The 18,747-nt window shown below is 36.1% G+C and overlaps 2 protein-coding genes across 3 annotated transcripts in view; both read right to left on the bottom strand.

Annotated features, from left to right (window-relative positions):
* Positions 1–18,747, bottom strand: part of LOC130656156 (ras-related protein Rab-1B-like) — a 51,668-nt gene that overhangs the window by 13,818 nt on the left and 19,103 nt on the right. Inside the window, exons 2-3 of the mRNA XM_057458984.1 lie at positions 1,215–1,354; positions 465–525 (exon numbers count right to left, since the gene is read on the bottom strand). Of these exons, the coding sequence (XP_057314967.1) occupies positions 465–525; positions 1,215–1,335 (182 nt within the window). The 5' untranslated portion in view covers positions 1,336–1,354. The remainder of the gene's footprint in view (positions 1–464; positions 526–1,214; positions 1,355–18,747) is intronic.
* LOC130656154 (uncharacterized) lies at positions 15,369–17,819 on the bottom strand. Of its 2 annotated transcripts, none has more exons than XM_057458982.1 (4): positions 17,551–17,819; positions 16,880–17,239; positions 16,634–16,780; positions 15,369–16,221 (listed from the first exon to the last, which is right to left on the bottom strand). In XM_057458982.1, exons 2-4 carry the CDS (start codon positions 17,214–17,216, stop codon positions 15,860–15,862), a joined length of 846 nt encoding a protein of 281 aa, XP_057314965.1. In that variant the 5' UTR covers positions 17,217–17,239; positions 17,551–17,819; the 3' UTR covers positions 15,369–15,859. The 2 variants fall into 2 exon arrangements, with proteins under 2 accessions (XP_057314965.1, XP_057314964.1); XM_057458981.1 differs by having other exon boundaries at positions 17,571–17,818.

Raw genomic sequence — 18,747 nt, 5'->3', positions numbered from 1 at the left:
ACATTTACATAATTTGATAGTTAATTTCTTTAAAAATTGGCAATGTGTGACAAACATATGTTATATTAAGAGCAATTTTAAAAAGATTAAACGAATTTAACCAAGTGTTGAAACGAATTAATTTTAATTATTTTGAAATGATTGGGAAAGAATGCGAAACTATTTGAAAACGATTACGAAACGATTTTCAATTCAATGAAGCGATTTGAAACTATTTTGAAACGAATTGAAATGAATTTGAAACAATTTTTTTGGAATTTAAATAAGCTCGTTTCAAAATCGTATAGAGATCGTTTCAAACAAAATATTAAATGAATTAAAACGATTATGAAACGATCGTGGAGACAATCCTTTACAACATCAGACATTTATCTCGCAAACAATCTCAAAAAGCAAGGCTGACACTATAAAATTGTTAAGGCCACTACAAAACACATTGTAACATAATACCTATCAGAACTTACCAAAGCTTTATGCACAAAGATTTATTTTGCAGTTTCACCCAATGTGTATAAACACTTTTCTCTAGAACAAAAATTATAAACAGATAAGCAGGCTAATGTGTCATTTGTTTATCTTTTGTGCAGCAGACTAATTAAAAAGTGAAGCAAACATAAAAACAAGAAAAACTTAATTCTCCAATCTCAAAAAAGTTTTATAACTTTGCTGCAGTCAAATTTTGACTAGAAAGGAAATATATACAAAAGATTGATTGATTATTGATCTTTGTACTGATTTTTATGTGTCGATTAGTCTGTTGCTAAATTTTTTGCAATTACCTTGATCTATAAGCTCATTGAAAAAACATTTAATTCTCTGGCTTATCACATCAGCAGTTTTTTAATCAGTTATATATCATCTTTATAATGACAGATTGGAGAAAGAAAATGGCACATCCTTTAAGTAAAAGAAAGTAGGTGCAGACAGATTGCACTAACCAGAAGATTAACTTTGCTTAGCCTTAGGATAAAGAAATATACTTATTACCATTATGCTTAAAGTCATCAAAAGAATAGGCTTAAGCACATCATGAGATGACACTGGCCAGGTTCATTAAATTTGGAAAAATCAAAACATGATTTTTGGAAAAATTTGGAAAAATCAAAACATGATTGTTGGCAAGAGGTCATTTACCAGTCTCTATATCAAGTAGCACAATTTGAATGAATGTGTGTTAAGCTTGTGCCAGCATGCATTTTAAACAAGCATCTTACCTTCTGTTTGAACATAGGTGGTTGGAATGGGATTATCAAGAAAACTAGCAACCAAACACGTTTTCCCTACACCAGCATCACCAACAATAATTATTTTAAATTCATAATTAATACTTGCCATTTGGTTTTCATCGGATTCTGCAATGTGGGAATGAGAATAGTATGGAAACGGTAACAAGAAACACACTAAGAAACACATTTCAGGTTTAAACAGGGCTATTTATTTGCAACATAAACCAGAAGTTAAAACATTTCCAGTGCACAGATGAAATGCAAGAAAAGCTTCTTCAGATGCTGATCAATTATAAGAGCCACATTCTGACCCAAACTAGAACAATCATATTCGATAGAAACAATGGTTGTCACTTTTACAGTACACATATTTCACATTTTTTACAACGTTAAATGATATTCACTCAATTCAAATAAAAACATAATTATGATAACAATACAACCTATTGTTTAAAATCGTCATTAAAAGTTTAACAATAAGTAAAACAATATAATTAAAATTTCACATTCGCATTTTTTAACAGAAAAAGCATTTAACAGCATATGAAAAAAGTCTTTTGTGTTAACAATGGATCCTAGAAACACACCTTTAAGTGCCAATTTTTCGTGGTTATAGCTGTGGGAATTCTTAGTGGTATATATAAGATTGATAAAGGCGACCTGAATATATCAGCTAAAGAGTGCCTTAACTATTTCAAAACTGACACGCCATTTCTCTCATTGCTTATATTGTGTTTGCAATACCAGGTGTACTGGGTGATAGCAAACTCAAGGGAATCAATTGTCAGGGAAAGATTTACAAATCGTAAATTCAATGAAGCGACTATCCTAGTTAAGATGGCTGTACTACTTTTACTCTTTTCGTCCATAAACTACATATTAAAGAGAAAGCCATAAGTAAAAGCCTTCACATTAATATATCATGCACAGCTGCACAGAAAAAGTTGATCACACCTGATAGATAGATGTGCATTTTAACAGTTTAAGAACGAAATTCGGCGATAGAAAAGCTTTTTATGATTGCATTTTAACAGTTAAGAACGAAAAGTGGCGACAAAAAAGCTTCGTTAGAGATTGCATTTTAAAAGTTTAAGAACATAAAACAGTGGTAGAAAACGTTAAAAAAGTAATGCGGTAGAATTACTTTAATAAATACGAAAGTTAAAAAATTTCTAATAATATATACTTATTTAAAATAAAAAAAAGATAAAGCAGAGATGTGTTTGAAATAAAAAAAACTTTCTTTTTTTTCTCATTAAAAAAACTTTCTCTTTATTCTCATTATCACCTACCATCGCGACACGTCGAAACGGATCTTGCTATGATAATAGATTCTAGATAGATCGTGAGAAATTTATTTTAATTGTTTTTTATTATTATAAACGCGGTACATCGCGTATCGAGTGAGTTCGCTCAGGTTGCGCGCTCGATATGTTAAACAACTTTTTTCCAGTACTGTATACAACATCACACGCATGGAACGCAATTTGTAAATTTGGGGAATGGATCGGGATACCAGGTAAGAATATAATTGAGTAAGGCAGGACAGATGATGTATGCTGCTAGTAATCATAACAAGGTAATCACACCAAAATGCTTGCCCAAGGCAAAGAGGGTAATTTCCTAAGTGTATGCCACATTCTGTAGGATGAGAATCCAGAATGGTAGGTAAGTTGCGTGTTTGGCGATAAAGCAGCATCGAATACCCAAGTTTAAACCCATGGCTAAAGCCAGAAAGGATAAAGTTGACTAAGACCTGATTGGGATGTGAAACTAATAATTTGTCCAATAATAAGACATTTACAGGAGTGGAAACAAAGGACTTAATTGGAAAAAAATATTGGGTACTTGGCTTAGAGGACCTAAATGAGCAACGGTGCCTTGGGTGGTTTTTAGAGCAATGGGGGCACTTGTGTGGAAAGGGATGTGTATTGAAACATGACATGCCTCTATAATTGAACCACCAGTACACCCTGGGAGTTGATGGAAATCTGACCTGGTGGAAGCTGCTTGCGGGAAGATACTGGGAATCATTCCGAAACGCTGGGCCTAACCCAGCTGCACTGGAAGACCAGGGGCAATTTGTAGCAAAATCTGCACGCTGACCACAACTGAAACATGTGTAAGAGGTTCTTGTGTAGGTGGAGATGGAAGAGCTGTATATACAACTTAGTTAACAATGGAGCCCCTCTCAAGTCTTGGGTAACGAGCAAATCGTCAAGTTGGTCCCACTCCGCAAAGAATCATTACTTAACTGCAGCCGATGCAGTTTGTCAAAGGCACATACAGCGGAGAAGACGTATTGGTTAGCAAACTGGGTGACTAGAGTTTGATAGGTGACCAGCTGTGTGGCAAGATGTGGATAAAAATAAATAGGGCAACGTAGATAGTTGTTCCATGCCAGGCACCAGAAGGCAAAATCCTTAATCCTAGGCCTATACCCGAGACATTCCTGCTTAGCGAGAGACGTGGGACGCCATCAGTAGTTCTTACATTTTGAGATCGTACTCACCCTCCTCGACCTCGGCTCGTCGTCGCCGGGACAAACGACGAAATTTAAGGATGGTGGGAGGAGTAGCTCGAAATTAGCATACTCCAAACACTTAATTTTCTCCAAAACAGCCTTAGGTACTGCGGGCAGCGAAGTTACAGAACAATGGGCCTGAGGGGTGTGAGAAGACAACAAAAGGGCCTCAATGCGCACACATCTGTAGGCTGAAGAACTGCAACATCATCCGCGCCATCTTGATCAAGAATTGGATCCAAAGAGCCGGCGGCCGAACACAAGAGCGCGAGGAAAACAAAGATGGCGCAGTGTAATGATTCTCCAAATGACGTGGTTGGTTCAGTTAAATTCAAATTATTTAATTTGTTAGCCTCTACTTGACTACGAATTTCCGTGCGGACAAAATCAAATAGGTCCTTTTTTAAATTGTCAAAAGTTGTATTTCTTCGTTTGAACAGGACTCGTTTATTCGAGGCTTTATGAACTTTAGAAGAAGGTATGGTTTTGTGCAAAGGAATTTCCTCACCAGAGGCATTGCTGATGTCGGCATCGTCAGAGGATAATTCAGTTACCACGTGTTGCTGGGAAAGGCCGCCATCTCTAATACGCGTTTCACTGGGTGTCCCCGCATTGAGTGCGAGTAGGCCTCAGACTCTGCGAAGGAACACTTGGTTCTCCTTCTTAGTGTTTGCTATATGTTTTACGTATTCGCTTCGCATTTGTTTATTGTATGCAACGTTTTTCTTGTGTTTTGTCTCTTGGGTATAGTGTATTTGTCGTAATTTGTGTGCGTAAGTTTCTTGATTGTTAGTTTATCAAACGTAAAATGGCTGAAGTATTGGACGAGTCAGGTGATTTGTTACATAAGGCCAGTAATGATAAAGAATCAATGAAGGTAGAGCATACCTCGCGCAGATCAGTTAAATTTGAATCCACTAGAATGTCTTCCTCAAAGAGTATTTTAAGTCAAATGGCTAAAGAGAGGGCTAAGTTAGCAGAGCTTCAAGTGGAAGCCGAATTCATGGAAGGACAGCAGAAATTAGAACAACAGTCTAAATCACTGAGTTTGAAGCTAGAGCTGGCTAAAACCAAAGCTAAGATAAAAGCTTATCAGTGCATGGAAGATGATAAGTAGTCTCAGATCCTCCCAAAATCTCTCTTTGACAAATTTGACAAATCAAAGTTGGTAGCAGCATACGTCAATGCTCACCATACAGAAGTTCAGGATGAAATCTCCTGATATGACCAGTTGGATAACTTGAGATCACGATTGCTTAAGAAAGCAGAAGTAAACTTCGAGTTAACTGATGAGTTTCTGCAGTCAATTCCCGCAGACAGAATGACAGATGATCATGAAGGGAGAGGACATATGCCCAAGTTTGAAGGAAAAGTATCTCATGATTTGACCACCCTTGTAAATCATCTCCAAGCACCATCAGTCGAGATGGATACTTTTAGTGGAAACTGCATCGATTACCCCTACTTCATTGCAACATTCAGTGAAGTTGTTGAGACAAGGATACCAGATTCTATAGGTAGATTAACCAGACTACTTAAGTATCTCAAAGACGAGGCTAAGACACTAGTTGAGTCATGCGTATATCTTCCACCTGATAAAGGATATGAGAAAGCTAGAAAAGAATTATGGAGACTAGTACCGAATTATGAGTGAGTACCGGAAGGAATTAAAGTCTTGGCCAAAACTCAAAGCTTGCGATGGAAAGGGATTCCGGAAGTTTTACAGTTTTTTGATGAAATACAAGTCAACAATGATGTCCCTTAGGAATTGCCAAAGTTACGATAGTCCAGAGTTACTTCAAAGGCTTCAGTTGATCTTGCCATCCAACTTACAAGAGGGATGGAATAGGAAAAACAATCACATTAGAAAGAAACAGCAAGTCGAGGCGGGATTTGATAATTTCATGGACTTCAGGGAAGAAGAAATGATGCTTGTTAATGATCCAAACTTCTCAAAAAATGCATTGTTTGAGCTAAAAGAAGATTCATCTCATTCCAATCAGAAAAGATTCATGAAGACATTGCTAGCGAGTTCAAAAGGAAAACCAAAACCATGCCCTAAGTGTACATGATTTGGACGAATGTAAAGAATTTTTGATGCTTAAACTTTTTGACAGACAAAAATTCGTTTTTCGGAACAGACTTTGCTTTTCGTGTTACGATCGCATTACTGTAAGTTGTCCAAAAAACGAAAATGGGATGTGTGCGATGAACCACATCCTACTGGTCTACATAGTTGCCGACATAAAGACATGCCTCCTGATGAAAATAAGCCGATAGGTGTTAATTACTCCAAACTAAAAATGGAAGTGATAAGTCTCAATGTGGTTCCTGTAAAGATAACGCATCCTTCGTCATCAGTAGAGATAATCACGAAAGCACTACTACATAACGGAAGCCAAGGAACGTTCGTTCACGAAAACATCTTGGTGGAGTTGAATGTGCCAACAATACCAACAACGATTTCTATTAAAACAATGACAGGTGAAACAACTGAATGATGCAAATCGATGAATAAACTTCAAGTATCCGTTGTTGAGAATTCGAGCAAAAGGCTTAATTTACCCAGAGTGTTTAGCAGGAAATTTCTACCTGTTGATAAAGAAGAAATTCCTACGCCAAATAAAGTAGCAAAATGGAGTTATCTAAACGAGATCCACAAGAACCTTCAGCAAGACGAAGACGCGACAGATATAGGCATATTGATAGGTGCCAATTATCCTCGAGCTCTCGAGCCTATTGAGATCATTCCAAGTCAAGGAAATGGACCTTGCCTTTCGTTCAGTGCTAGGATGGTGTGTAACAGGTCTGATATTTTCTAAAGGTTCAAGAAACAGCTCAAAAAGATGAAATTATGTATCAATTTCTGACGATAACGTGCCAAGTCGATTCGTTCTTCAAGATAATATGAAGGAGCATGGTTTGGCAGAAATGATGCTTATGATGTTTCGTCAGGATTTTAGTGAAAATACATTGGCTGGAGAACCTGAAAAACTTTCATTGCAAGATTGAAAATTTCTAAAGCTGATGGATGAGAACGTAAAATTAGTAGATGGAAGGGCATTATCAACTTCCGTTGCCATTCAAAGATCCTATGTGTGAAGTTCCAAACAATAAAAGTCAAGCCATTTAACGAGCCCATAGCCTCAAACGAAAGCTTCAACAGAATCAGCGGATGCATGATGACTATTCCACATTTATGAAAACCATCCTCGATAAAGGATTTGCACAGAGAGCAGATCGTTTCTGTGAGAAGGGAAGAACTTGGTACTTGCCACACCATGGGGTGTACCACCCAAGAAAGCCAAATAAAATCAGAGTTGTATTCGATTGTGGTGCTACATATGGTGGTGTATCCCTTAACTCTCTTCTCTTACAAGGTCCTGACTTGGCAAACCAAATCGTTGGAGTTTTGACAAGATTTAGAGAAGAGCAAGTGGCAGTTGCTGGTGACATCGAGAGTATATTCTACCAAGTCAAAGTACCAGACAATGAAAGAGACATGCTACGCTTTGTTTGGTGGCCGGAAGGTAACCTTGACGCCGAATTGCAAGAACATCAAATGTGTGTACATGTATTTGGAGGTACACATTCTCCAAGTACTTGCAATTATGCTTTAAGGAAAACTGCTCATGACAACATCGATAATTATGGTAAAGAAGCTGCTTTAACCCTGATAAGAAATTTTTACGTCGACGATATGTTGAAATCTTCATCAAATGCCTTGTCGAGTTTACGCCTTATTGAGAAAGTAAAAAAATGTGTGCTGCTGGTGACTTTCCTTTGACCAAGTTTGTAAGTAGCTCAAGGGAAGTACTAGAAGGTATTCCAACGGAAGAAAGGTCGAAAGATGTCAAAGACCTAAATTTTGACGCTCAAACCCTCCCAATTGAAAGAGCCCTTGGCGTCAGTTGGTGTGTTGAAACAGACTCGTTTTGCTTCCGAATTGTGTTAAAGGACAATCCACTGACCCGAAGAGGTATTCTATCATCGATTAGTTCTGTGTATGACCCTCTTGGATTCGCAGCCCCATTTCTTTTAGCAGCCAAGCAACTCCTAGAACAACTTTGCAGTGAACAAAAGGATTGGAATGATGACATCTCTCAACAACAACGAGCAATATGGGAACAATGGAGGAATTCTTTACCTCTGCTGAAAGACATAAGCATACGACGTTGCATTGTTTCGGAATGTTTTGGTAAAAATTGTGATATTTCACTTCACCATTTCTCTGATGCTTCCACAAGTGGGTATGGGCAAGTTGTGATGCTTTTTATTCGGCATATATTTGTAAAGCTCTTTTGAACAGAGTGACGACAATATGTTCTAACCAAAGCGAATATTTTCTCCTTCTCTACAGCTTTATTGGTGTACTTCTTGCCCACTCTTTTTTTATTAAACCATTGCTGCTCCTCACAATGTGCTTCTTGACAATCACCATCGGCGTAAAAGAAATAATTGGTGGGGGTTCCAATATTTTTGTACACACCATTATCGTCGGCCATAATTGAATCAAGTGAATTCCGATCATTATTTACCAAATATGTCGCAGATGTTACCGTACCTATAATTAAGAACAGCATATGGACGTGAAAGTAGGCAAATATAAAATAAAATCTTAGACTGGTACTAAGATAATATGAAATACCTTCCGGTGGTCCTACATCTGAATTGAAGAAAAGGCTCGAGTCAGTAACTTCAGCGAAAATTTTTGAAAAGATGAAAGCTGCAGTATTATTTCTTCCCTTGTTCTAGGAATAAATACACATACACATAAACACAAGTACATAAATGCATATACTATTCCCGTATTCGTTTAAAACATATACGAAGGTATACCTTTTTATTAGTAAAAGTTTTAAATGATTCCTGGACGGATTGAGCCGGTTGCTATAAAAGAGATTACATTTATAAGTCTGCAAAAAAGTAAAGAAAAACAATGCGGCAATACCTCTTCCAGGATTTGACCAATTCTATATTTCTTACCAATCCAGAATCTGTGCAATCAGAAAGAGGTGGTGATAAGAGGACATTCTAATATATATCTTCTGAGCAGTTAGTTATACTTGCTTCCTTATCTGATTCTAAGCAGCGATATTGTGATCCAGGTTCTCCCTGGTACAAGCAGCGGTTATTATTATGTAGATGTCTGAAATAAAACATATACAATGCATATTATAAAACATTTTATTACTTACGATAAGGTATTTCCATATTCCATCAATATGTTCAACACTGGTACTGGGTAACCTTCAAAATTAGGAATTTGCATCGCGTCGGGTATTAGTGACGCATCAAAATCGTACATTATGCATGAAGGGCGTGGGTTTATATTGTAGCTGTCCGCTACATACCATAACTCATCCTTATCTGACATACACGAAACCAGGTCTCTTATGTGACCAACGTCTAATATTTCGTCAACATCCTCGTTGATACACTTCGCTAATGGTCCATATGGTAGTCTTTTAAACTTTGAATGAAAAAGGAATGAAAAATTCTTAAATGCACTTTAATGCCGGAGCGTTTTGAAGATTTTCTTTCATCGTAACCTAAGACTGTCGCAAAATTTCGGATAAATGTTGCTTCTCACAAGCCGTTGATACACTATGACCATGATACACTATAAAAGATTTGTTAAGATTTTTCCTAGGCATACTAATGTCGTGTGTCTAGCGACATTTGAGCAAAAGTGTTAAAGGCAGAGCTACACTTACGCGATATTGATAAAAATATTCGATTTTTCCAAAATCGTTTTGTGTATCATATCTAAAAATATTTTTCAGGTGAAGAAAAAAATCGTTTTCCATTCATTCGATTTTCGAATTAAATTAAATTTTTTTCAATTTAATTTAAAATACGCAAAATCAGCACAAAAAAGTCTATTATATTGAAACATGATACTATTTAAATATTTTTAGTAATAGGCGAAAATAAATTAAACAAACAAGTTTCTTTGTTACTTCAATGTTTTTGTAATATCATTTAAGTGTAACTGTGCCGTTAAAAGCAGGAAAAAAATGATTTGATTTTTTGCAAACAAAGACACCGACTGTCTGGGTTTTTTTGTGCATGACGATTTTTTTAATAAACGAAACAAGAATGAATGAAATGTTTAACTATAGAATGCTCCTTTTTTTCAGACATTTTATAGTGTATCATGGCCTTATTAATAGTGGAATATTTACATGTTAATATGTCATCACGAGTTAGCCAAAATAATAAAGTCAAAATAGTTTTTTCAGAAGTTTCAAACACTTTTTTTGAATGAAAACAAACAACATCCGAGGCTAGCCGAAATTTAGCAATGGTACCTTATCACATCGAAGAATCCTGTACGTAGTAATTTGTAACCGTTGGATAATGGCAGTATTGAGCAGCGAAGAACATTACTTGTTTATTATGGTTGTTAGAAAAAAGCGCTCTTTATAAAAGTTCTCTTCATCCAGCAGGTCGAATAGCATCAGGCATTCTTTGTTGCTATAATCCATGTCGTGTAATTAACTAGCTGAACGTGCATATACAAGTTTTGAAAGCCTTATCGTAGTACACGTCTCAAGGTACGAAGCATGCGCTTTTTTGGTTGGCAAAAATAGCTAGCTGTCTCTGTCTGAGTCTGAGTTGCCCTGTCTGAGTCTGGCTGATTCTGGGTGGCTCTCGGTGGTTCCGGGTAGTTACATAGTTTAGTTATTACGCACAAATATCATCATCTAAGTACAGTAGGCTATCCAAGCATGAACGCAAAATTACGATAGTTCTAGATATGATAATACACTTTCGGTCAACATAATACCATACACCTTCCTCTTCCACAAGTGTTTGTCCTGTGACATTATTGACAGTGATGTAGCATTCATCTTTATGCTTTATGAAAACATTTGAGCCATTGTTATCAAAATACAATTCTTTTGCTTTCTCCAAAACTTCTTTAAATGTCATGCCACCACCACATAGAGTATCTATAGACTTTGAGCCCCTTCTCTTTGTCTAATCATCTTGTAGCATTTACTTGCAACATCAAAACCTGAAGTTTTTTGTTTGTTTTGTTTTGTTATTCTTCTCTCAGTATGTTGCTTTCTTGATTTCCCTTTGTTGTTAGCAACCACAGCAGTTGTAGAACCAATAGTAGTAACAGGACTACTACTGGGGTTGGAATTACCTTCGACATATGTATCTCTATCTTTTATATCGCTCTATATCTTCTCAAATGGCTTTTTTTTAGAACATTATCCATCTTGCCTCGCCATGCAAGCACAAGGGAGAGCCTAACAAACAAAAAAGTTAAAAAAAAATTTTAAAAGAGCGGGTTGCATTTTTTTTTTAAAAAAAGCGCGTTACGTTTATAAATGCACGTAACATTCGAATAAAAAAGCGCGTTGCATTTTTAAGCCGTAAAACATTTTAAAAAAAAACTCGTAGCATTTAAAAAAAGCGCGTAACAGATAAATAGGCGCGATACAGTGACCCTTAGGGTCTATCACAATTTTTACATGAAAAAAAACACCACAAGCTGCTTCGTTCGTCTTCTGATCTTCGAAATCGCGAAAGTCTCTATTATAAACTGCAAACGGCTGAAAGAGCGTACCTTACGACGCGCATCCCTTTGATTCGTGGCATTTTCGCACACTACGGGTTATAAAACTTAATGCATTGCATATCTTTCAGAATAAGGGTTTTAACTTTACATAGTATAACTTTGTATGAATTATTAGCGCTAAAAGCTTCATCAATGTTGCATTTACGTTACCAACACTGACAATATGGAAAGAAATTCCTCAGTAATCGTTTTTGTTTAGTTTCGCGCGATCTAATTTTCTCGCAGTTTCTGAAAAAAAATATTTTGCGCATGTTGAATTTTCGCCAAAAAATCACTATACTTTAGCGCAACGAATTGCTGTTGTTCCGCCGTGAGTTTATTTCACAACCTCGTACCTAGAGTTGTTTCTACACGTTTTTTGATTGGGTGTCCCTACTCTCCTGTGGAGGATTCGAAGTATCGTATGTAGAGAAAGGATGTTGTGTGGGTAAAGGATGACCTAAGAAACAAGGGCTTCATCAGACGCACAGGTCTTGTTTCTTATACCGCTTTCTGCTCGGGTAGCGAAATTGATCCATGATAGAATCAAAACCACCCGACCTGGCGTAAGCGGTCCGTCCTTATGAAGGGTCTGTTTATAACGAAAGGGTTACCTCTATATAATTCTTTCTCGGTTTGTTTGTTGGCCATGCTTAACAGATTTGGTTAGTGATTGATAACAAACCACGTGCGATTATTAGCGAGGTAAAAAAGGAAAAAATGTGCTGTCTTGTTGCTAAAGAAGACTAAGTCACGTGATTAATGGGTAAATATAATTGGTAGGTGAAAGGCACCCGTAATGGTGAGATTTTATTTGGTTGAGAGCACCACTGCACCTTGGGTAAGTAACGTAATGTACAGTTGATGAGTAGCAAATGTAAAATAAGGCAGAGGGGCCGTTCCGGAGGCTTGGAACACGCGCACCTAGGGGTAATCTGGATGAATAGAAAACTAGGCTAACGAACGAGCTAGAGTGTATGTACAGTGCAATCAGTCGATGAAATGTGCACAAGGGTAGTCTTGACTATAAAGGGGTAAAGAAAATGGTGAAGCTACTCATATACCCTCCCCTCTCGGACTCTCCAAACGCGGGCACACTACAGAGCTGGCTGTATTTGCTGGAGTAAAACATTTTAGCAAACGCACATGGGGTTGTTGAGCTACGCGGCGAGTAGGGTCTGTTCAAGGCCAAATGCGCAAGAAAGGGCCGAGAAAACTGAAATTATAATAACCAAACGAGCAATTCTAAAACCGAAAATGCGACTGAAAACACAAGGAGTTGATAACAAAAATTGATGAAATAACAAAAGTTGTATAGACAGTCATATAATACAACGTATAATATGTATTACGCATAACATGTTAATTCGTTACAAATAGAATAATATCCATTTTATTTGATCCGGCCCACGTGGTAGTGGTGATTGTTGGTGATACATTCTATAAAAAAGTATACAGCCGGTATTGCAGTAGGTTATTTCGGTAAAACATCCACATTGATTGCGGTTAGCTAGGCTACGTTCTTATATCGTTTTAGTATAAAAATCGCAGTATCGCTATTCCCCAGGAGTTTTAAAACTGTTTTTTCGTATTGCAGTGGGTTACGTCGGTAAAACTTCAACAGTGGTTGCGGTTAGCTTAGCTGCTTTCCCATGTCGTTTTGGTACAAAAAAACGCAATATATTCCATTGTTTTATAATTTAGTCACCATTTGGCAAATGTGTAAAAATACTTAATTATAAATAATTCAGATGAAAAAAAACTGGCATTTTTAACAGACTGTTTTAGATTTTGGGTCTAGCGTGTTCTGCAAAGTTTTGAAAATTTACCGTTTTTATGGGGAAAACATCAAATCTTTGCAACTCCACAATATTTTCCATATTAAAACATTCTTAGTGTTTGTTGCTAGACTTTTTTGTTGTGAAGGTTGTACCATGTAAATTGATTTATGGAGCAGACGAAGCCAGTCGGTCTGGTCTTTAAAATCAACACTGTCATCATGAACTTTTATTCAGCAGCCATGCCGTGCGCAGTTCGCCTCTCTTTTAAGGACCTTCTTTTTTACTAACAACGCCCCTATGTTGATAATTTCAACGCTTAAATAAAATAAAGTTTATTCTGCTAAAGTTTAGACTTACTTAAGAAAATCTTGTATCATGCGTAGACTACCCCAATTATATACTCGCTACTTTTTCTGTCTTTTCGTACTAATTTGTGAAAATGTTCATTCTTCTTAAACGTGTATTTCGTGAAAGCATAGTTTGGTTGTGAAGAACACATCTGCCGCGATTTTCAATCCTTAATCTCAGGAACATTTGATTATTTCTGGAATGAGAACGGCGAGGTAAACTTTCAGTCTCATCAGGAAAAAATCTCCAGGGGAAATCGACCAGAGAGCATATGAAAGATGAAGTAGGAATGTTGGTCCAAGAGGAGTTGGTAAGGACCCCTACCACTCCTACCACATCTCATCCTACACGTTTTTTCTTATAAGAAACCTGGCGAATGGCCTAGTACTTCGGTACAGTAACGTAATAAAACTACTTACTCCCTAGTGATGTTTGTAACATCTTCTTTAAATAATTGTAAGAATTAATTAGAAACAAGTTTCTTATTTCAGAAAAAGACATATAATGTAGTAGTTAAAAAGATTGTTAATTTTTGATAATTCTACATGTAGGTTTCATATAAACATGTTTCTTATAAAAAAAAGTGTACTGCAAGAAGTAGTTCTAAAGTAGCATCAGCCTTGGTCAGGCAGAAAACATCACTGATACAAAATTGTGCAAATTCTTATAACATTCCGAATAAATCAAAGATTACGTATCCACATAGATTTGGCAAACAAAGAAAAACAAAGCCGGATCCAGGAAAAAATCACACTATTTTAGTAACTGTTTTAAAAAAAACATCTGATGACATTGATAACAATGAAGAGGAAATTATAGCAAGCTCTCGTGATTTCAAATTTAAACATGAAAGAGAGTGAGATCAGGAAAACAATTATTGAGTCGATTAGGACAAAATTACTCTTTATAGGTACACATAACATTGAATTTATAAAAAGAGACAGGAGTAAAATATGTGTTCCTGCTGTTTCAAGTCAATTTGAATGGAATTTTGACCAGGTTAAGAGGCTGTATAGACAGGGTAAACTATATGTCAGATTGACTATAGATATCAATTTTCTTGTTGAAGATAATAGTGACGATGAAGATTTAATGACCTCTGTCTTTGACAATCTGTGTCGTAAAAACTGGCACATTTTAGAACGAAAAACGCAACTAAAAGTGTTCTAAAATTGAAAAAATCCTTAACATCAAAGTCTCGCAAAAAGAACCAGGATGGAGGCAATACTTGCTTCAATTTATCCCGGTGTCAGTCCCGATCCCATTCGATCAGCAATAAAATGTACAGAAAATTTGGACGTAGCTTATCTCTTAGCTGAAAGCAGTTTAAAAACGCCTTGTACTCCACAAATATTGTAGCTCTTTTACAAAAAACACTACTAGAGAATAAAAACCGATTACAAACTGACGAAGATTATAAAATGGAAAAAGCCTTGTCCTATTACAAAAACATTGACTATAAGCCTAAAATTCCATTAAGACTCAATTTTAAACAACAAGCTGTCATTGATTTAGGGGGTATCCTTAGGCAGTTCTTCACAAAAATCTTGAAGGTTTTATTGATGGCAACAGTTTTGACTATCCTGGAACTTCAAGTATCAAACAAGCTGCATATGATGCATCTAAGGATGACGTGCCACACACCTGGGTACGAACATACATTGTTGGTTTACAATTTGCTATGTCAAATGTTTATAACAGAAAAAACTATTAACAGTTTGTTTTGCGGTATACCTTACCTATTTATATTTTAAAAGGTTTTCATAGTAAGTAAATAAGTAAGTTAGAATATCTCTCATAAATCACTGTTAGCAGTATTAACTGCTAAATCTGCATCAAATGTTACCTGTCTGCAGTTAGGTCCGCCATTATTACCAACTGGCCTGACTACCAGAAATCGAAGAAATAATCAATAATCTAGACCAGATCAGGTCCTTAATTTTCAATAAAAAAACCCAGAACTAAACGCATAATAACCAGCATATAAAAAAATAAAAATGATGTTTCACTAGATAATGAAAAAACAATGATGAACGAGAATGTATGCTGAAACTGAATATAATAAAAAAGCTGAGCCAGAATAAAAAAACCCCTGAACTTGAATGCTTATAGCTGACCCTGAATATAAAAAAAAATGAATAGTGACGGCTGAACCTGAACCAAAATTTCTGGCCTGAATATTGCTACAAGAAAACTACCATACCGTACAAATTGTAGTTTTTTATTATAATGTTACTACTCTCTGTTCGATACAGTTGCATGGGCACGAACGTGAAATAGTTCTTGGTGTTCACGAACAACATTGCGATGTACTGGCATGTGGACTGCCACTGAAAGCGATATTTAATTACATGGCCAGAAACAATCTTTTATACAATCTTTAGGATAAAAATTTTAATTTGCGTTACATAGAAACCGATTTATCATGCTTTTTATCCGGCAAGGAATAACCTTCGGCAATGAGTCGGGATTTATACTCGTCGTCGCCGGATCTTCTTGCACAACAATGCTCCACGAGTGATAAAATAACGGCTAACAACAAAAACGCCACACCGACGCAGACAAGATCGAACGAAGCTCCCTTTTCGAAATTATCAGACAAATTCGTCGTCTTCACTTTTGCAAAAACACGACGTAATATCTGGGCAGCCATTGGTGTGACATCCTCTCCTAAATGAGGTGTTGACGAAAGAAAAAACTTCATAAACGACGCGTTGTAGTGAATCTTCTGATCAGATATTATTAATGCGGCCATACCAACGATAGCTAAAAATAGACAGAAAAAGTGAATCGTTTTCACGCAATCCCCGCCTTTAACAATTTAGTGAAACGACACCAGCCGTGCCTATAATATAATAATTACAATATGTTTACAAATGTAGCGTAGTAGATATATTTTACAAGAAAACAACCATAAATACGTACGTACCATTTTGGCAGTCTCCCCGTCTTTTTCTTTTCACATCAACGAAGCTCGAAACCGATCACCCTCCCACTCTCCCTGTGTGCGCCTGTACACATTTAACACTTCCTTTCTATAAGTTCTCTTTAGATTTGGATGGCCTAATACAAACTTCCTTATATATTGGGATGATTAATGTATATCTTAAATTTCTTTATACACTGTTATTTATGAAACACAGAAAATGGTTGCGGCTCCGCAATCTAAAAAACTTACCAGCTATCAGTGCTAGGATGAGGGTGGTAAAAAGAACCATTCTCTTTCCAGATATTGCCAAACATGGTAGCTTGATCAACGCGAAGATAAGAGCGAGAACATTAAATATCAAACACAATATCAAGCAGATAAAAGTATTCTTGAATGCTGAAATAAATCAATTTAACACGTGTTAAACTTGATACAGGGTCTGCTGTCCTAAGCCGTCCACCACACTGAGAACTTGGTATAAAGAAATCTGCTTACGCTTTTGGTTTTCCTTCATTATGTTTCGCAATACAAGATTATCTGGCAAATCTGTTGATGGACATTTCTTCATTTCTTTTAGGAGAGGTTCAGATAAGGAATCATTATGAACCAACGCATGTTTGACTCGATAACACACTCCTGTTAAACCAAATCGCACATCAAACAGTAAATGCATTTTATATCCATGTGGGATGCGAGTAGCATTTTGAAGTGGAACGATTGCTTCGAAATCACCAATCCACCATTGTTGAGTAAGTGTGCCCATTAAACATGCAATCAGCGAGATGATCAAACATACGAAAACAAGTATGGAGACGAATTTGTAACAAAACATTGCAATGAAGCTTTATTTTCAGTCTAAAAACAGAAACAAAAAAACTTAACAAGGAAACGATATCATTGAAAATAATATAATATCTTTTAAAAACTCAAGTCTTCTCAGATGTGGTTTTTGCTACACATTAAGATTAAAGTAACGTATTCTAAACGTATTTAGATATTTTACTTGTGTTTTTAAATTGACTACACATAAAATAAGATATTACGCTTTTTTGTAAAACACAAAAAGTTGTTTGCAAAACGCCAGAACAACCTTAGCAAATGGAAAGTCAACACGTCTATACTTTGCAATTGTAAAGTCTTTGAACTCACTGTAATAGGGCACATACATTTGAAAAATTTGTCAAACCTCGTCCCAATTGACTTTTCTCCACTTATTGATGCAAAAACCATGAACAGTCCCTGCGGACGAAGTTTAATTTCCACTTAACTTTAGATCACTAAATACGAAGCATTAATTATATTATGAAACGAGACTCGAATAATACTTTGTAATCACATCACATTTATGTTTAAATACTTCATAAGGTTAAACAGCTAAACCAACATTGATTTGATTACATATATAAGACAGGTGTGGAGAAGAGCTTTTTAATCTTTTTTAATTAATTCTCTAGCTTATGTTTTACGCCTCACTACCGAAGCGAGCAATTCATAAAACAATGCAAAAAATTACCTTCAAATTCGACGATTCAACATAAATGATGTTTTATACAGGCATATATTACAGAACGAAGACACGAAAAGTTTGACAACATAATTTGTCACAAAATAAATAAAAACTTGTTACAATATAACGTGAAAAGATCAAAACATTGGCCACAAACAAGCAAGTAAATAAATAAAAAACAAACAACGTAACCACAACAAAAACAAATCAGCAGCAACCATTAATTTCGAGAAATTACAAATCACATCTATCGTCAACTTGTTGTTATTGAACGCGGTTCATTGGTAAACACCAACGTTTATGTTAATAACTTCGCATGCTGCGAATTTCAACCTCAATGAACGGATAAGCTTGAAACAATAGTCTATTCGATCAGAATAAACATTTTATGTTATCTCGATTTATAGATAAAAAGAAACAATCAGTTACCCAGGGAAATAATAAATGTACTATCTACTTAAATTTAATCATGAATTTTCAACCAACTTTAAATTAAGCTGCAATATTTACTGCCTTACTAACATACAACCTTGTCCCCGGGTGATTTAAAGGTCTTCCAAATTGGGGTAAAGCTCTGACACGAGGTTGACTACCAAGAAAAGCAGACGTTTCCCCTTACACAATAAACAAAACTGAACGCTAAAACAACACTGGAATAAACCACTTAAGCGTTTAACCATTGTGGATCAGCATTAGGAGGATTCTTGCTGTTCAGACGATGGGGTTAACATCCTCAGAACTAACTTTATCTTCTACTGATGGTCGTACCTTTGTTCTTCTGTCGAATAAAACATTAGAGATGAATTTCTTCTAACGATAAGTAACGAAAATTAACGTAGGCTGTGATTCACTAATC

Source organism: Hydractinia symbiolongicarpus, chromosome 9, assembly GCF_029227915.1.
Source record: "Hydractinia symbiolongicarpus strain clone_291-10 chromosome 9, HSymV2.1, whole genome shotgun sequence".
Classification (NCBI taxonomy): domain Eukaryota; kingdom Metazoa; phylum Cnidaria; class Hydrozoa; order Anthoathecata; family Hydractiniidae; genus Hydractinia; species Hydractinia symbiolongicarpus.
This window is presented reverse-complemented; position numbering and strand designations above follow the sequence as displayed.